A 21,283-nucleotide genomic window follows, 5' to 3' on the forward strand; every position below is an offset into this window, starting at 1 on the left:
TCCAGCAATATTTTTACTCGTAACGTTGTGTACCTGTTATCCTTAAGTACTTTATATTTTTCTTGTCAAATGACAAAGTATTTGTACATTTACTAACCCTGTCTTACAGTTTGTTACACAAACATTCGTGGTCTACTTGAAAATCTTTTCCAGGTAGTCAAGTCTAGGCATAGGCAACATACGTCAATCATGAAGTTAAAGGTGCAAAGAATTTCCTCTTTTTAAATCTGAAAATTGTAGATACAATTTTGTGACGCGAGAGAAAAAAAAATTGCCTCAGTTAGCGTGACATAAAATGTTTTATCCAGAGTTTTATAACTGATGTGCTGGTTGACGACTGATCTGCTCTCCCTGGCTAGTGAGGAAATATCCCTCCATTCACTCACTGCTGAAAACAACCAATATTATTGGCAAAAATGGCGCAGTTCAGGGATTTAATGGTCTCTGTAGATTTATCATGATAAGGTACCATAAACCCGTGTCTGTCTGTCTGTTCATCTGTGTCAAGGACGATTGTGATGGACAGCGAGACCAGCTTCCTGTGCTTGCACACAATCTCCCGTCCTCAGATTTTGTTAAGGTCTTACTTGACGTTTCATAAGGTAGTTGTAAATGGATGTGTATGTGCTGCTGCTTCCTGGTAAGGTGGGCGGACCTTTTGTTTCATATCATGAGAACCAGGTTAGGTGAGACTTCAAAACAGAACCATGCCTCTCCATGACAGATCTACGCCGTCCACAACAGTCCCGTCATGCAAGCCTATATATATATATATATATATATATATATATATATATATATATATATATATATATATATAAGAACTGGGATATAGGAGAATGTTATGAAAGTCACTCCCAGTATTGAATGTTCAAAAATGAGAGAAATATGACCATGGGTTTATGATGGTTTATACAGTTGAACTCGAGGCTGAAGTCTTCGCCAAAGTCTGAAAAAAAATCGTAAAACTTGGACAAACTGTGGCAAGAAGTCTACAAAAGTCGGAGAAAAAAGTACCCGAAAAACTGATAAGTTATGAAAGTCCAATAAAAGTATATTAAAATTCCTATATAAAAGTTTCAAGTTTTGAGAAGTTTCAGGAAAGTTTGACGTAAGATCAGGATGAATGTGACGTCATTGTGATTATCATCTAATCCAGGGACGATGTCAGACCTCACGAGGAGGTGTGTGGGCTGTCATGGTGATACTTGGCTTGGACGAAGTGATCGTTACTTTACCAGGTCACTCAAACATCTTTCTTGCACGCTAAAACTAGGTTGTTAAGGCCGCTGGTGTAGGATAAAACACACGCACACACACACACACACACACACACACACATACACACACACATACACACACACCTGCTACCGTACACCTCACCCGCCGAATCTCATCTCGCACACACTCTTCATTTCAGAGTAAATATTGGAGCAAACACAGAGGAAGGCATGACTGGGCGATGGATGTTGACCCAGCCATCTCTGTCCAGGACGATGTTCTACAAGAATGTCCAGGACACGCAGGGGGGGGGGGGGTGAGGGGAAGAGGTATGTCCTGCATGTCCCCCTCCAGGACACGCCGTGGGTCGGGTGGAGCACCACCTCCACCGAGGAAAGGTAAGCCAGACGACCCTTACCCCTGGTGATACAAACCGTACACCAGCTTTGTATTTTCTTTATCTTTGAGTTCGGAAAATGGGAATGTTTGATTTCTTATTCTATGACATGTATGAAGGAAGGGATCTTTCCCTTGAGGGATGTGGATGGTTGACGGGTGAGGTTCTTGCCTGGATACCTGAGGATCAAGTTGAGAACTACAGCGTTAGGCTAAAGCCACGACTTTCGTAGACAGTCGTTCGGTGTCTTTCGAAAACAATCTTGCGTAAATGTGCTCTCGTCGGCTAGGCTGTAGGATGGCTGACTGTGGTGAGATGTTATCACCCACTGCCACCCCAGCCTACACCCAGGCTTCACCTTGAAATTAAGGCGAAAATTTCGATGCGAAGGTGTCCGTCTAGATTTGCTATGCGGTCAAATGGCGACGCCTCAGACTGGCTTAACGTGAGGAGTGGCGTGCCGCAGGGGTCGGTCCTCGGTCCTATTCTTTTCCTGATGTACACTAATGGTCAAGATATGGCTCTCGTATCCAAGATCTCCAAGTATAGGGATCGTACAAAACCAGAGGGTAGGGGGAGCTGTAAGTGGGCAAAACTTCGAAATAATTCGAAGATCTTGACAAATTAGCGCAGTGGTCAGACAAATGACAGATGCAAATCAAAGTAGATAAATGTACAGTTATGCATGTTGGAGACAGAAGTACTAAACACGACTATCAGATATTGGGAAATCCGCAAACTTAAATATATGAAGAGAATGATCTTGAGGTGTTATTAGTAACAATATGAATTATACCAAACTCTCTCTCTCTCTCTCTCTCTCTCTCTCTCTCTCTCTCTCTCTCTCTCTCTCTCTCTCTCTCTCTCTCTCTCTGCAGAGGGACGGATGATACTGAAAAAGTGTTGTCAAGGGACCACCTCCTTTTTTTTTTTTCATTCCGCCATATTGCCTTATCTTGGCCGCTGACACTACGATATCCGGCAAAGATTCTCAGAGAGAGAGAGAGAGAGAGAGAGAGAGAGAGGTGGAGAGAGACTCTTTCCAGTAATTGGATCAGACGACACCGGTAACGCAAGCGGCCAAGAGGTTGGACAAGTATGCATCATGTCGTCGGCTTAATTAAAGCGGACACTCACACAGTCAGTTCAAGTTGGAATCTCTCACGTGTTTTATCATCTAAATTCATGAGAGATTCTCGCTCGTCTCTCCTCTCGTATGAGGCCATTTTTCTTTCTCTCACTTTGTAAGTAGATGAGCTTTGTTTCCCTTATCCAGTTATCGTACTTACATCAGCCACTTAACACTTCTGTCGAGGTGGGCGTTTTACGGCACTACAATGTACCTTTGAACCTGTGTATGTTTTCGAGGACTACGTACATAGTCATACTAACATATAGATATATATTCCAGTGAATACACTTATATGTGAATACAGAGAAGCCAACAAATTGAGATTTATATAGAAAAAAAAATTCCATCCCTAAATTACTGAAATAACTTTAAGGCTATGGAAAAATGTTCATTATGAATTTTTTGGCAAAAAGATTATAAGTTTTCCACGGAAAAGAATTTCCATATTTTGTGTCTGCACCAAAGCCCTTTTATAGTGTAGTCTAAAGAATTTATATATAATGTCATGAAAAAGATATGGGTGTATTTGGGGATGCTGGAATATTTCTATATTGATATAGATCAAGGGCACTTATGACCACACCAAGGTCATTATATATATATATATATATATATATATATATATATATATATATATATATATATATATATATATATATATATGTGTGTGTGTGGGTGGACCATATAGAATATAAAGCAGGATCTTTTATTTGTGGCAGTTAATAGTTGCTATAATTAGAACGTGTCTTGGTCAGAAGTTAGAGGAAATTGAAGGAGATAGAACCAATTAGACATAGGCGGGAGGGAAGGGGAGAGTGAGGAGCCAACAGAGGAAGAGGAAGAAAGAGAGTAGAGAGGGAGAGAGGAGGAAGGGAAAGGGAAAATGAAGAAGGCGAAGAGAAGAGGAGAAGGAATGAGGTGTATGGAGGTTGGGGGAGAGTTAAGGAGGAGGGAAGTGAGAGGCAGGGAGAAGGGCCGACCAGGGTTGTTGAAGAACAGGATGAAGCTGGAGACAGAGAGGAAGATATAGAAATAGGGTGTGGGGAGATGAGACCCAGAGGTAGGGCGAGAAAAAGGGGAGCGGGGATAGGAAGAGAATTGAAGAAACTGATGTAGAGGAGGTAATGCATACGAAGGAAACAGAGGGAGAGTGACACTTGAGAGGCAGAGTGAGTGGAGAGTTGTTAGGAGGGTAGATGAGTGGAGAAGGGTGATGCAGGGAGACAGTTCTGCAGCTTCAGGAGGAAGAGGGGTACTGTCTCTCGAGGGTGGATAAAGGAGGTACTCTCTCTGGGGTGGGTCGAGGAGCTATCCTCTCTGGTAATAAGTGAATAAGGTTCTGTCTCTCTGGGGTTGGGTAAAGCAAGCTGTGTCTGTGGATGAGGCAAACAGGTTTTCTCTCTGGAGGTGCTTGTGATGTGAAGTAAGGAATGCAGGCAGGGTCAAGGGTGGTGGAACCAGAGGAACATGACCATGAAGGGAACCCAGCCATATGCCATTATGCATTTCCATTAAAAGCCTAAGCACCTGCCTCTGGTTAGGTTTACTCTGGCCGCATAGCCATGAGGTCGATAGTATGTTGCTCTCACTGCATGGCCCCGGAGGGTATCCTGTGCTGTGTTCATTTCGTGACCAGTTGTACCTAGGGTGACCTCGTGACCCGTGATGTCTGTAGTTTGTCTGTACGACCTTCAACCATCATCATGTTCCATCATGACCGGGGGTTTGCAAAGCTATTGGGCGATTCCTTCAAGTATCTCATGTGGTCGTGGCCAGCGACCCACCTCCTGCACTACCCTATCCATAAAAGAAAACATTGGGAACAATTCTCTTATAGTTACGGGCGATTTCTTGAAAGATTTTCAGTTTTTGAATCAAAATGGTTTCAGACGTGAAGGTTCTAAACACGAGGACTTTAGATAAAGTTCAGTTAAAAAAACTTTTCCTAAATTACATTGGAAGAAAATTAATTTGGTTTTAGGCTTACTAGAGTCGCCTCGACCTCTTCCCATTTTCTGCTGGGACTGTAGAGTGTCAGTGGTGTCAGCTGGCCTCACAATATGCCTTGTGGTGTCACCATAACTGGCAGGCAAATACATATAGAAACTCGTAGATTGTAAACATGATTTTTCAGTTTATCTAGAGATGTATATCAACACCAGAATGTTTATAGACTAGAGGTGATTAGGGTATTACTATATTTCTCTCTCTCTCTCTCTCTCTCTCTCTCTCTCTCTCTCTCTCTCTCTCTCTCTCTCTCTCTCTATCTATCTATCTATCTATCTATCTCATATATCACCACAGTTATGGAGTAACTGGTTGTAGCTAGATATAGATCAGCTGTTAAAATAGTAATATATGTACGGAAATATTGATCGATAATATGGAAACAAAAATCTAATAAAGATGGGAGCGGGGGGCTGGAAATCCTCCCCTCTCATTTTTTTCATTTTCCAAAAGAAGGAACAGAGTGGGGCCAGGTGAGGATATTCCAAAAAAGGCCCAGTCTTCTGTTCTTAACGCTACCTCGCTAACGCGGGAAATGGCGAATAGTTTAAAAGAAAGAAAGAAAAAATCGATAGACATATACTTAGAAATGTCATACAGATATAAGACCGAGAAATCACTAATTCTGGACCAAACTAGAATATTAAATGGATAACCAAACTGATGAATAAAGAAATATGCGGTGGATCACGTGTGTGTGTGTGTGTGTGTGTGTATGAATAAAGAAATATGCGGTGGATCACGTGTGTGTGTGTGTGTGTGTGTGTGTGTGTGTGTGTGTGTGTGTGTAATTTTCAATAGGAAGGGAAGCAATATGGCGGCGGAATGTGATGAAGAGAACTTTGCCTGTCGGCGGAAGTGCAGATATTTGAATATTTGATCGACTGGAAGTAATATTCTTTAATATACATATTTGTTAGTAAAAACATAAAGTGTATGGCACTGTGGATGAATCTTTTTTTCTCTATAACTTAAACATCAAATGAATAGAAATATAGATATAGGAAAAGTAGTTTTGACAGTAGTAATTGTTTTGATGTAGTAGCAATGGAAGTATTTGTATCTATCAATAATGTAGTCATGTAATTATAGAAATAGACGTTAAAATATTAGTAGATCTTATTGAAGCTGAAACGGGTGATACGGAACAAGATTTATGTAATAAGAGTTTGCCATGCAACGTATCACAGCGTGCATGACCAGTCCTGTATTACTACTGTAATCTAATGATAAATCCGGGTTGTGTCAGGAGAGGAAAAAAAAGGTGATCAAATCGTTAGGTTTTCATACCCGAGTTTGTTTCAGTGTAAAGGTTCAGAGAAATTACAACTGCGTTCGAGTCTCACGAGGAAGTGGGTGACCGTGTTACTGGCTGGGTAGTCATTTGTTTATATTACTAATGGTCAAGTGGCTGAGAGCTGGCGAAATACCTGTTAATACCTTATACATAGGCGGGAGGAGGGGTGTGACTGCGCGAATTAAAGGCATTTAAGTCTGTTGAGTGTAACTGGTAAGGCGTATGTGAGTGTGATGACTGAGTAACAGATGTGATTACGGGTTTGGTGGAGGATGTGTGAGTCAAGTGTTTCCTTTGAGGAGTTTGCGTGAATAATATTTGAAGAGAGGGAAGGATTTGTGTGTGGCATATAACGAATTAGGATAGTGGAGTGTGAGTTGTTCCAAAGTGAAGGAGACTCTACGTCAAGGGTGTATGATGGCATCGTGGCTGTTTAATCTGTTACCGAACAATTTGGTAAAGAAAGTAAATGCGAATGTTTTCCAGCGAGGGTCAGGTCGACAGTCTGCATCGGGTTTGTGGCTTGGGAGGCGAGTCATTTACTGTTTGCATATGACACGGCTCTGATGACAGACTCTGGTGAGAAACACGAGAAACTTGTGTCAGAATATGGGAGTGTGTGTGAAGGAAAGATGCTGACAGTGAATTTGAACAAACGTAATGAGAGGCATCGGAGCGTTACTGTAGAGCCTGACGGAGTGATGAAAACATGACCAGATCCAGCTGACGTCGCCTGCGGCAGTATGTTGTTTGTTCTTTTGCGTCATGTGCGGAAGGAAAATTTTTTGGTTTGGTGTCATTTTTTCTCACGTGTGTGTGTGTGTGTGTGTGTGTGTGTGTGTGTGTGTACGAAGTTCCTAGGTACACAGGGATCAGTACATCAAACGCACAGATAATAGATAAGTTACGACCCTAGGACCTCAAGTGTCACTTTAGATATACGCAGATACTCGGACAATGATATCTGTCTGATCGAAGCTGCCTTCATGGCCCGCTCTTAACATCATCTGAGGCGAGGGTCTCGTCTGAGTACATCACCTACTTGTACCTTCTGCGCCTCCTTCAGCGTCATCACTGTTTCATAACTAATCATCTCAAACGAATTTGGTTATAAAGGTCAGATTGGAATATCATAAAAACAGACCGAATAAAAGCCTGTGTTGATAAATACGTTAGGTACGTACACGAAGGACAGAGTCTGTCCAAAATAAATTGTTAGTGAGAATAGAATAAATAGTTACATAAAAAGTACCGAACTTTCAGAAGTACGAGACTGTGATAAAGTAAACCACGAAAGAGAAATTTTGTTAACACTGACGAGTGAATCATACACAGTATTCTGAAAGCAAGGGAAGGAAAAATGGATGAATCAATATTCAGAGATGAAATTTGAAATGCGGACATAAAAATGTAGCATATATAAAGAATGGTGTAAATGTTATATATTTGTGTTGTGATTCTATAAATCTTGCCTACATGTTTGGAATAGATTCTCGAGTGATATTGGATATTTTGCGTAGATACAAACTTTTTTTCCACGACCCTCTCTCTCTCTCTCTCTCTCTCTCTCTCTCTCTCTCTCTCTCGACTTCACTGTAATCCTAGATCAGTCAGATCTGTTCTATAATCATTAACTGTTCGAATTTTTGAGCTGTCACACTAAAATTCCTGTCCGAGGTGTAGATCTGGGTGAGAAATTTGATGTGTACGTCATCATCGCTGGCTGTAGGGGGAATGCTGTCCCAGGTTTGCGTCGCGGGACCTGAGCTATTGGTCGCCATCCCTTCCTGGCTGCCTCAGCCTACCACAAGTCTGGGAGCGAACCTCGCCTTCACGTCCGCTACGTGTCTTATGTCCGCTGACCGCAGCCCCCCTTTTCCTGTCTCGTTCCGGGCCTTCCCTCCTCCTCACCTTGACGAAGAGGCTGTCATCTTCCTCTTTTCCTCTTGGAGATGTCTCGTTATAAAGAGGAGTTTGAGACTTTTTCTTTCTTTTTTTTTTGTGTGTGTTTTGGGTCTCTTCGTCCGCGGCGTTGGTCGCTAGGACGACTGGTGGTGGGACGTGTTTGGTTGTGTGCGCTGGGACGATCGTTTTCTCTTGCCGCCGTGTGTTGCACTCGAGCAGGTCTCTGGTCTCTCTTGGACTTTGGTGGCAGACTCTCGAGAGAAACCTCGAGACACTCCCAGGAGCGAGTCACCATCTGCCTCAGAGGGGGTCATCCTGGGTCAAGAAGCTAAATGAACGAGGTCATCCTGGCGATGCCTCCGTGGAGCAAGTGTTAACACAAGTCCTCAACCAGCTGTCACCCCCAGCGAACCTCCCACCCCTCAGCGCACCCAGCGACCCCTACTCGACAGCGTCAGGACATCAACACTTCTCTGCAATCTCAACTCCTATACATCCCCCGTGACTCGACTCCAACCAACCAGTCACCCTATCCTCGGGTACGTACTCCCTCTACACACACACACACACACACACACACACACACACAATTAGAGACAGTAAATGTTATCATTTACTTGATTGTTTCCTAGCTGGTTCTCGATCATTCTTGCTGACTTTTTATCTATCCCATTAAAGATAAGGTCTCGCCACTTGTGTGTGAAGACCCAATACGCCACATCCTCCAGTTCGGTTCGCAAGTCCTACGACGCCCTTGTGGGAACACTGATATCCTTCAGGCAGAATGTATTATCACATCCATGTAAATCGTCCCCTGCACTCGCCACCTCCCCCCGTGCTAACTACCCCGTCTCGCAAACACGTCAGTAAATACAGTCTCAAGGGAGGGCAAACACGGGAGGCTTCAAGCACCCTCCGCCAACGTTTAGTACAAACACCAAGATTAGAATCATTACCCACGTCTCTACAGAGAGGAAAAGAATAGATAAACAGATAAGCTGTGCCTGTGCCATGGATTTCGCATTGTGAATGTTCCCAGCCAAACACAACACGAGCCAAACCAGAACTCTTCTATTCCCGCTTCTCAATCTCATCTCCGATACGATATTGCCTATCCAAAACCCATTCTGAAGTATCAATGGGGCATGAAAATCATCGATAACCGCACATTATCCTCCGCCTGCCTATCTTACCCGAATATACCTCTCGTATCCGGATAATACTTATCCGAATCGCTGCCTTCCCCACCACGACCTCAAGAACGGCTCGGTTTAGAAAGCCTGCCGTCGACTCGCCGTCTTTGTGTTGCGAATGGATTTTCGTGTGTGTCGTTTCCGCCGAGGATATAACCTCCATCTCGTCTCCAGCAGTGAGTATACGAGGCGAAGGAGAAACCCTAGAGTATACTGCTCATGGAGGCTTCAGTGTGTATACCATCATACCAGAATATACATAAGCACACAGACCGAGACACGGGAAATCGACAACGCCGAGCCAGGAGACTTTCTGAAGTATGGAAGTGTGACAACGGTGAGATACCCAGTGAAACACAGTCTACATACTGTATACAGATGCGAATATACATGTTAATGTACATGCTATACATATTAACTCGTATGTATCAATAACCGATTCATTGCGTTGAAGGCATGATTGCATAACGCAGAGGAAGACTAATTTGATGAGGAGGAAAAAAAAAGTTTCATCTGCTGACGATTCGAAACGTTTCGTCGATCCTGAGGGACGATGTTGCGGCATCCTTCTGCAGCCATCGATAACTTGTGGCTAAGGAAAGATCACCCAGGTCAGAATCCAATCTCTCAACTCTGAACTGGAGTCTGCAGGAGATGTTGCTGATAGAGACCTAACACTCACACACAGTGGAACTCTTGTATTGCTTCCTTGGTGTCGTAAACCATCTCGCTGGGCCTTGTGAATCACGCTTCGTATGAGACTCTCGAGAGATTACGATCAAATGTTCTACGTTTAGACGTATGCGAATAATGTTTTATCATTATCTGGAAAGCTATAAGAGTATTGCATGTGATAATCTATATCAAAAATAATTCTTTGATTATTTACTTGATTGTAAATTGATTTAGATTGAATATCATGTCATCATTTTCTGTGGAAAGAAAGGCATTTGATGTAAATTGTAAATAATTTGATCTCTTGTACATTTTTTTCATATACATTTATTTCCTACATTATATTAGACATTTTCATCGATAGATTTCAATAAATCTTGGCTGAAAAGTATCGTGCAAAAGTATATAATAAGATTGTGATAACCCAAAATGACACAAAATAGAATTTTCATACTTTTCAAAAAGTGTTTAAGCATTCCAAGGGATATGAAACGTAACGTTAATTGAAAGAGACAACATGAACGATGTATGAAGGACAAATATCACTTCCATCATTACTTAATATGAAAAGAAAACGTACTAAGAATTGTTAAACTTGCTTGATATTCTTTGACTCTTAACCCCTTGAGTGCGTCGGTACGATCCTTGAGTGCGTCGGTACGATCCTTGAGTGCGCCGGTACGACTCTTGAGTGCGACAGTTCGATCCTTGAGGACGACGCCACGACCCTTAAGTACGACACTACGACTTTTAAACACATCGGTACGACCTTTGAGTACCAAGATGTGAAGTTTACTTATTTTCATACTTGCATAATTTTTTAGTCTTTATGATTGTCGCTTATCATTGCATGACGTACATGTCTTGTGAAAGTTCCATCAAATGTTTCGCTTTTCATCTTCAGACATTATCTTCTCTAGTGTAACGATAAGAAAAATGTGTTTCTGTAACAGAAGTGTGTTTAACCTCGCATTTGAATACTGTAAACACATCTGGCTACGGTAAACATTTGTGAAAGCGCAGCAACAATTGCCATCAACCTCTCCTTCCTGATCACCTCACAATACTGATGTAAATAATCCATGGTGACGAAGACGGTAGGTAATTTGGTTCCTCCTCCTCGTCCTCCTCCTCCTCCTCCTCCTACTTCCTGTGTTTCTTATCACGTCTCTCTCACGTGAGACGGTGTTCTCACCGGCTGCCAGGTCTGACGAGTGTGGGTGAGGAACATTGCCTTCGGGACATTTCTCTCTAGAAAACCTGATTAGTTAGGAGGATGTTTTTCCCATTATTTTTGGGTTTTATTTTACTGTTACAAGTGTGTGTGTGTGTGTGTGTGTGTATGTCTATGCGTCTGTCTGTCCCTGTCTGTGTGTCTGTCAGTAGGTGCGCCAAGAGGTAGATATCTCTCACATTCCTGGTGGAGGCGACGCCCTGTATCTCGCCAGCCTGTGAACTTCCTCTGCTGTCCGGGAGCGTGGCACCTCCCCCTCCCCAGGCACCAGGGGGGGCTTGGCACCTCCCAGGCACTGTGCCTCATCCACGCTCGAAACTTTGGACAGTAAAGGAAACTGTTGTCTGTCTTCTCTTCCGCTGGAGGCGCCTTTCGATCTCTGGGGAAGTAAGGCGAGACGGATTTTCACCTTCATATTTTCTGGACAAGTTTCTGACCTCGGAGGGTGAAAGGTCATGCTGGCTCATCCTGTTCTGTTTCACGAACATTTGAAATCTGTGAAACTAAAGAAAAAGTTTTTTTTCCGGTACTGTCCTTGTAAAACTTGTAAACTCATAAGTCTTGGTTCAGAGAACTTTGGAACTTTATCAGATTTCTCTGTTTTATCTTTCGATCACAAATACCAGGCTCGAAGTCCGAGAGGAAGTTGTTCGTTTTCTGTTAGGCTTCTGTTGTGGTCACTGTTGAGAGTGACAAAGAGAAAGTTATAAGTGTCTGTTCTCCAGGAAAAGTTGCGCGTAAGAAAATGGGAGACCAAGAAAAAACATGATAATGTGACGTAAATCATACAAAATAATCGTCACTGTGAATCGTATATTGTTTACAGGTAATAACAAAGGAAACCCTAAGGAGTTTACAGTTGTTGTAGACACTATTCAGGGTTACAAGGGTAGACACTATTCAGGATTACAAGGGTAGACACTATTCAGGGTTACAAGGGTAGACACTATCCAGGGTTACAAGGGTAGACACTATTCAGGGTTACAAGGATAGAGAGCTAAACGTTTGCCAGTTTCTCTACGAGCGACCTGAACTGACCGTAGCGAGCACCGCTAAGTTCATCCAAGTGTTACTTTAAGAAGTAAATGTTTTAAACTCCAGCGTAAAGTTTGGATCACGTTTGTTTCATTATTGTTCATCTGACTTGTTTAGCGCTTTGGGAACCACGGTACGACCCCTTGGTATGTGATGGACCTGACCTTTGACCTGACCTGACCTCTGAGAGGTCATGTGTACAAGGGAACCACGAAGATGGATATTTGTTCGATGGTTTTCATTTGCCGAGTTTTTACTGTGTGGTCGTGTCCCCCGGGGCGGTGCGGTGGGTCGTGGCTGCCGTCGTGTTGAAGACCCCGCCTGGGGAGGAGGAGGTGCCGCCGCGACCTGTCGTCTCGGTGTTCGTCATCTTCGACCCACAACCATCGTCAGCCTTCAACCTTATTCGGTTTTTTTTTTCTGCTGGCGCGTTTTGTGCAGTTCCTGGCGGCTTCAGAGTATCGCATCGAGACGCGTTCAATTTCCTTAGGCATTTCATCTCCAAGTTTCATTTCCTGTGGAAGTTCTACAAAGGGAGGCTACACCTGGCACACGTTTTTCCATCTCAATTTGTTCCAAATTTTTTCCCCCCGAGAAGCATATTTCCCAGAAAGTTTATCTCGAACAGAACCCATTTTTAGCACTGGTTATGGGGACGTGGATGGGAACTAAAAAGGGACGTGGATGGGTCGGGTTTTACTTTGAAGATCTCGAGTTGCAACACAAGTGAGAAACCGAACACCAGGTGTGGTCACCTGGCTCACAGCTCACCACTGATCAAAGCTCCAGCTCAGGTCGAGGAGGAGCAGGGGCGGGGTTGTTGCTGCTGATTTGAGAGGCTCGGTCTGCCATGATGCACGTCATGCTGGGCCCCTGTCTGTGTACGTGTCGCCTCACTCTGTGTGTGTGTGTAACACACAAACAGTCGCACGTAGTGTGAAGCAGCGCTACAGTAGTCGTCAATCTCTCTCTCTCTCTCTCTCTCTCTCTCTCTCTCTCTCTCTCTCTCTCTCTCTCTCTCTCTCTCTCTCTCTCTCTCTCTCTCTCTCTCTCTCTCCTTTCCGCATCTTTTCACATATAGCCGTCGGCAACACGTGCCTCGCACGGATACCCGTTATATTTCGGTACGTGCCAGCGCGACCTACCTGATGTGGCCGCGCGGGTGCAGGATTCCCTCACCGTTCTGGACAGATAGCGAGTTACACACTGTTCCCGTCGTTTCACTGGAACACGATAGGTTTTCTTTAACCCACCTACCTACCTATCTACCTTCCTATCTACTATTCTGCCTACCCACCTGCGTGCGACCTCCGTAAGTACGCGCATACCTAACCTCTTGCCAAACATGACTTTCCCACACCTCAACCATCCTAGATAACAGTAGTTCAAGGTTCTCACAATTCTGTGCCCCCTACAATCCCAGTCTTCTATAATTCCAGCGTCTCTCAGTAACCTGATCCGACACAACCATCAGAAAACTGTATTAGCCTCCATAATCACATGCTAAAATCTCACTATTTCATCACGTCGCAGCATCACAACCCTAGCTAAACAAACCCCCGAGACTCCAGCGCCGTAATTAAGCAATGTCATCATGGTAAGATAATGTATTCATGACATATGACCTACACACACACACACACACACACACACACACACACACACACACACACGAAGGTTCAAGAGATGGAGACGTGTGAGGGTACAGCTCCCTCCTCACGTACAATACAAATGTTAATTTCAAATATGTAATTACAGACGCGCACAACGGTGAGCCCCAGGAAGCGGTGCAGCTTCACACATCACAATGTGGGTATAACTACGGTGGATAGAAAATGTACAGTGGTGTGTTTGTTTAAAGTCTTCCAAGGAACTACAGTGACCCTAAACAGCTGTACCTGGAGAACAATGAAGGAACAATCAGGATCATGATGAGGGACGAACTTAAATCAAAGGTCACAAAAAAGTCAATCTTTGAAGAGAGAAAAGTAAGATTTGATTTGATTAAAGCGTTTGAATTTCTAAACCAGTTTTGTGATGTCGACAACGAACATATTTCGAAAAATGCCAAAACGAAGCTATGCAAATGAATTAAGCATAGAACTTGTTTGAAAAGATGGGATGAAGAAAGGTTATAGTATTAGAGTTGTGGATGAATTGAATAAACTAAGAGACCAAACTGTGAATGTTGACAACATGAAGAGGTTAAGGGAGTTGTGTGACAGAGGAAGGGTAAGGTGGGGCCTCACGCGTGTAGAACTTCCTCCCCGTAATAAGCAAATAGGTAATTACACACAGGTAATTACATATACTGGACCAATATGTGTTTAAGGGGAGGAACAATATGAGTATTTGCTCATTTTCCATAGATGTTGATAGGTAATTAAAGATAGGTAATTACACACACACACACACACACACACACACACACACACACACACACACCGTAACTGGAAATTAGAAAACATCACAAGTCAGATATTTTGTGACCTTGACCTGACGAAGGGTGACCTTTGTTTATGGACTGACTTAAGCTGAGGAAAATGACTGGTCGTAATGTGTGTGTGGCTGGTGAGTGTGATTACTTTAGCGAGATGACAGTTAACGTGGAGATGATGGCCTGGTCTGAAACTGGAGGATGAGCTGGAACTAATGGATCTTACTCCATCTTGGGTCTACAGGAGGCGAGTCTTCTGGTGGTGTCTGATTCAGACAAGTAACAGTGGTTAAGACGTAGATAAGTAGAAGTATCGTGAGTAGACCACACTGTAATAAGAAGCAGAGGGGGAGAGGCTGACAATGTTCCAACATGGAAACAAGACACCTTTCTTCCAGTTCACGTCGAGGAGAAGTCTACCACAAAGTAACTTCTTTAGAAAGCCCTCAAGCAAACTGTGTGGTAATTTCATAAGACGTCTTGAGGGAAAGTCTTAAATCTATGATCCAACAGTAGACGAGTCCCATGATCGTAATGACTTGTCTTCTGTAACAAGACTCCTGTCACTTATAAGTAGACATGCCAGTCTTTTGAATTCTATTGGTCTTCAGAGAAAGTGAAAGTGTATCACACGCCAGCCAAACTTCCGGTCCGCGGCACTTATTAGGAGCGACAAGTGGCACTGGGAGGGACCCACACAGACTCCGATGAAGGAAGTTCTTGAAAAGTTCGTCTGACAACCAAAAAACAACTGCGACTTGTGAAATGTGTGTTTTGGGAGGAGTGTGGGTTCATGTTCCGCCCGTCCCTTGTTCAACACGCTGGACACGGAGACGGGGTCTAAAACTTGTGTTTGGGCTAATTAGTCGTGTTATCAACCCTTGAAGTTAATTAAGCGTGATTATGAATTTCTAACCCTAGGCACTGACGTATGAGACACTAGTATCGCATTAACAAAAGCCGTCGTCATATTACTTTCGTATTTTGAAACAAAAAGTACTTTGGCCAGAATTTACAAAAAAAAAAAATCCTGCTTTTGGACCCAGTCGTTTGAACATTTCCATTGTATCCAGATGCTCACAACAGGCGCCATTCACCATGTTGGACAAGAATCTCGTGTTCTAAAACTTGTATCATCTCGGCCATTTCGAGCTGTTATCAAGCCTCGAGGTCATTAAAGGTGATCGTATTTATCTTGACTGGTTGTTACCTGTGCATCCTGGGCAGGAGTCGTCCAGTATGTTGCCCAGTCTGTACCAACCATCGTCAAGGTCGCGTACACTCTGGGTGGGAGGCTGGTCCAGGGCAACTGAACTACTGCCTTATTTTTCGACAAGTTATTGTAAACCATTTTTATTCTATTCAAAATATCAATAGGTCTCTCTCTCTCTCTCTCTCTCTCTCTCTCTCTCTCTCTCTCTCTCTCTCTCTCTCTCTCTCTCTCTCTCTCTCTCTCCACAGTCATCCTTGCTTCCTAAACCCAGGCACATATAGCCTCACGTGGAAACGAAAAAGATACTGTTGGTTAAGACGTGAAGACGTGATACAGAGGGGGAAGGGCAGGGGGAGGAGTTACTGGTATTAAGATAAGAGGCAGCAAGCGCTCCAACAGCCATATCTCGCAGGACAGTTGTCCTGGGAAGAAAAAGCGTAATTGAAAGAATGTGGGAACAAGATTTGTCACGTAAATGTTCGTTTTTTTTTTTTTTCTTTTTTCCAAGGGATGACTTCTACTAATTGGTAGAGAGTAGGAGGAATGAGAGATCGGATGATGGGGACTTAGGCGGAGAGGAAGGGTAGAAGGATAGACAGACAATCGAACAGATATGATGAAGCAGACAACACAAATGAATTGAAATATATATATATATATATATATATATATATATATATATATATATATATATATATATATATATATATATATATATATATGAGTAAGCCGGTAAATGAATACATAAATAAGCCAACAGAGAGATGAAGACATGAATGCAGAGAGAGGAAACAGTAAAAGAAAAGAAACGAACACAATAATAAAACAAAACTCAATTTTCCTCTCGAGCAAAATAAGTTCTGATGTCAGTTATCACACCCGGCCAATCAACACACCCATCTAATCGACATACCCACCCAATCTGTACAGTTAATCAACACGCCCAGCCAATCAACAGACCATAACCTTCCACCATACCCACTCGACAAGGCAAAGCAAACACTGCCAATAGAGACGCTGTCATCATTGCAATGATGGGTGAAATCAGCTGATATAATGTAAACACAAGGACCAAAATCAGCTGATGCGTGACATGCAGCTGGGCTTGGATCAGCTGATGTAAGATAAACATCGTGGATGAGGTTAGGTGGCTGTGAGAGGGAAAGTTGGAGCCAGCGTCACCGGAACTCGCAGAGAAACGTTTAGAAATATATAGATGATGTAAGATGTATAGAGCCAATGTGAAATACAGCTGAACTTGTATCAGCTGTGAGACAGGCAACCGAGCCAAAATCAGCTGACACAGGCATCAGCTGATGTGAGGTATCCAAGGCTACAAGAATCAGATGTTGTGACGTAGACGAGAGTACTCTTCGTACATCCCGAACAATAATTAATTCAGGTGATCAAGATGGTCAGGACACACGTGAACAAGGACACGAGCGTGAGACAGCAGAACACGGCCAAGGATGACAGAATACTGACAGAACACAGCGGACTTGACAGGAGAAAACATGGACAGAACATGGTGCTCCTGTCCATCACTTGTATCATGCGAAACACGTTTCTCTGTCCTCTTGTCTGATATATCTATCTTCCTCCAGCATCGGTCTGCTATATTGTTTATCATCCTCTGTCTTTCTTTCCTCCCTCTGTAACTCCACTCGTCCAGTTTCCTATGTAAATAGCACCACGAATGTCAGTTAAATGCTCATTTCTCCTATGTCTCATTCTGTGTCTTGCCTGCCTGTCTCTGTGTATCTTTTGTTCAAGATTTTTGCTATACATCGTCAATCTGTAAGTCAGTTTCTTTCTCTCTAGGTATTATCCAACAGTCTATTTAGTCTCTTCATTTACTTTATCTATCTATCCGTTTTCTTATAGATGACATATTTTTCATCTGGAGCTGTGTTCGGTATTTACTAGCGTCACAGTCACATATTCTCTATATATTCTGCGTGAGTTTATCGCCACTACTCCCATCTTTCTCTGAACTATACACTTCCCCTTCTTCAGTAAACACTCTCCTCTCTCCCTCATGCTCTTACTCACCATATCTCCCCCTCTTTCACTCACTCCACACTCTCCCCTCTCACACACTCCCTTCCCTCCACACTCGCCGAACCCTATCCTTCGTACTCCACCAACACACTCGACCCACTCTTCCCACTCTCTTGGCCTTGATTCCCTACACGTCCTAAGACCATGTTTTTCTACGAGGAACCTTCATGGCAACAGACTCGATACGTTTTTCCTTGTATCCATCACATTTATGACTTACTGATAATGAGGCCATACAAGTTTTGCTTTAGACTACCTATTTCACGTATACTTTTCTTTCGCCATACTCACTAGGTGTACAAAGTATGGTAGAAGACATGCATAACAAACACGTATGAGTTCCTCCCTTTCCACAGTCCTTATCACGTCACTTTATCATGCCTTCATTGATTACTTCTCTCGTCTTTCGAAGATCCTTCCATCTCGGTCTTAACGTCTCGCCTCCCTTTGTCTTGCCACTTTCTCTAGCCCATTTTTTTCTCATTTCTATTCCCGCTCTTCTTCACCTTTGTCTCTTGCCTATTCTCTTCCCCTCCCCTTCCCCTCTACTCCTTTTCATTTTGGTTTGTCTCATCAGAACAATACCAAAGTGATCCTTCAACCACTTCGGAGCAGAGGCGAAATTAATTTGTCCCTGACGAAGACGGGATTTCCATTGATCTGTTTTCCTTTCCTCGGATCTTGAGAATATTTATTTTTTTCTTAGTCCCTCCGTCTGTCAATAAATGCTGAACATCTCTGGCTATTTTTCATGGTAAGGTGTTGACACAGACCAGGCGAAACGCTCATTGTTCGGGGACTAAGAATTTAGCTTTGCTGCTCAGACTGATTGTACCATTTGTGCATTTGATGGGCGTCGAGGTTGAAGTTAGTTTCTCACTGCTTAAGACTAAGCCGGAATTGGATGGAATAAGTGATCGTTCGTTTGCATATGATTTGCCTGTAAGCAAACAAGCGAAGTCCTTGTTAGTATGGACGGAGGCGAGTCTCGCATGTCAGACCCCACTGGATCAGTTGAACAATGAAAGCATCAAGCTTTGCACCGTACAATGGAGGGCACAGGTATTATCCAACCTGTACATCGATGTACATCTGTCCCTGTGGAATGGTCTAGTCTCATCGTATACTTCCTGACCGATACTATACCCCTATGGTCGGTGGGTGCATGACTCGCACTAACCTACCAGAGAAAGTCACATATCTGCAAGGTCTTGCGAAGAATTTGAACAACAGGGTCGCGGGAGGTCAGACAAGATGTTGCCATTCTCGCTGTTAAGCAGACTCGCCAAGTAACCTGGAGACACCATCTCGCTGTATCATTAGAGAACCAAGGGTCACTAGTTACCAGTCAACCGAGAAATTCTCCTTGAAAGAGAAAAAGGAAAACTTCACGTTGCCTTTGAATTTCTCTGTCTTCTTAGCTCTCTGGTGAGTTTCCGAGAGAGACCACAGAAAAATTCGAGAAATTTACTCCCGAATGGAAATTAATTCAAGATCCTCGCCAAACTCAAGAGGTAAAATGTAAATGTAAATGTCCCCAGGCATACTTTACAGCCACTCCTGCTCTTCCCCTAACAATAAAGATCAGAGGAAACAAAATCGAATCGTACAGGAAAGGAAGAACGAAGGATCTGTGTAACACTTCAATAATCCTGCTGCAAAAGTTAAGGTCTGCCTTTGACGCGCTTTTTGCATCTGAATCCAAAGGAGGGAAATGTCGTTCGCAGGAGCTTTACAAAGGTTTCATCAAGGAGAAAATGTCGGCCGGAATTAGAGGATCCCTTTACACGCTTTTATAAAGTGAAAATATATGTAGGTGAAGGGCGGCTAAATAGTCACTTGTACAGGCAACCGAGGTGAGAATTACGCGAGAGACAATGGAGCGAACAATAGTGTTTTACCTTAATGAGTAGAAGAGCCGGTGGTAGAAGGCTCGTCTCGACCGTAATGTTCTCTCCTTGTTTTTCACCTGATTAATCTCTCTTCTTCCCTTTCACCCGTCTGTTTTTTCCCCCTCTTCTTACGTTACTTCGGTCACTCCCGCCATCACCATTGCTCTCCCTTCTCATCTCTATTTTTTTGAATCCTCGTAAGTCTTCAGACCTATTATGCACCTCCTTCGACCCTCTCTTCCATACGTCAGTCCCAACTCTCATTTTCTTTAGCTCTCATCATTCAACTTCAACATGCTTCCTTCCTATCTTTTTATTGATTCCTGTCTTTTATCACCCACTTTCTCTCTCTCATTCATTTTGATTCCTCCTAAGTTCCCCTGTCACTCCGGCGAATTCTATGCCTTGCATGAACCGTCAGGAAAAAAGAAAAGGATTCAGAGAGATTCTGTTTGGGCCACTTTTGGTTTTGAACGCCAAAGAAAACTTCGGTGCTGAAGACTTTACAGTTTCAAACTCGTTTCCAATAGTTCAGTTCTCTATACCTCTGTCGAATATGTTTCCCTCTCCTTGTATGTACGTCTGTGTTGGATGAAACGGGGTATCAGCAGCAGAAGAGTGAAGATCATGAAGTCTCAAACCATTCCGTATATCAAGCACCCAAAAACATCCCGTTCAGATCGCCATCGAAAACTTTGAAAGATTTACCTCTGGGATAACCTGATGTTACAACTTTGAAGACGTGGGATGTTTATTTTGTTATATACATTACTGGGGATTTTTAAGGAGAGATTAGGTAAGATCTGACCGTATATCCACATAAGATTTACTGAGTATTTCTTAGCGTCATTTATACTTGTTTTCTGTGGTTACGATAACAAAAATATACTCTGAAGAAGTTTACCTTTTTCCTGTATTATTTCTGCTGGAGAGTCGCCAGCCCTGAGGATCCTGAATGCGTAGTAATACCTCATCATCTCCTACCATCACCCATGTTGCTCTCGCACACCACATATTTTGCTCATAAGGTTTGCCTCAAGCGCCGTTGGAAACTCCCCGTGGTAGCGTCCACTAGGTCCTTCTTAAGCTACTCTTACATAAGCTTTTCTCGTATTTCGAGAATAATCTATCTATTACAAAGCATATCATAATAAGATAAATTCATAACATTGCTTACGAGAGCATATATATTTCTATATTACCGCCAGGAGGCACCAGTAAGCGATAATAAATCCCCCTTGAATAAAATCATAATTTTGAAACCTCTTTCTGGAGTTGCTAGGACGAGTTTAACAATGATATTAGGCAGATCTTCCAGACTGTAACTACGAGTCATATGCAAATGTGCTGAAGCATCAGCAACACAGGTGAATATTGCGGTCTCTCGCAGCCTTTGTCACAGAATTTGTGTTTCTCTAGAATTCTCTCTCTCTCTCTCTCTCTCTCTCTCTCTCTCTCTCTCTCTCTCTCTCTCTCTCTCTCTCTCTCTCTGTTCGATTTTCGACTTATTTCCTCATTCCATTTTGTTTGGTCTTTGATTATGATAATTAGATATCATATGAAATGGAAATTTTTTTAGAATCG

General features: G+C 43.0%; 1 protein-coding gene across 1 annotated transcript in view; it reads left to right on the plus strand.

The window, feature by feature from the left end:
• Positions 1-1,424: 1,424 nt before the first annotated feature.
• LOC139757999 (radical S-adenosyl methionine domain-containing protein 1, mitochondrial-like) overlaps positions 1,425-21,283 on the plus strand; it is a 123,815-nt gene continuing 103,956 nt past the window's right edge. The window contains exon 1 of the mRNA XM_071678955.1: positions 1,425-1,619. Coding sequence (XP_071535056.1) covers positions 1,510-1,619 — 110 coding nt within the window. The 5' untranslated portion in view covers positions 1,425-1,509. The remainder of the gene's footprint in view (positions 1,620-21,283) is intronic.

Source organism: Panulirus ornatus, chromosome 29 (genome assembly GCF_036320965.1).
Source record: "Panulirus ornatus isolate Po-2019 chromosome 29, ASM3632096v1, whole genome shotgun sequence".
Lineage (NCBI taxonomy): Eukaryota > Metazoa > Arthropoda > Malacostraca > Decapoda > Palinuridae > Panulirus > Panulirus ornatus.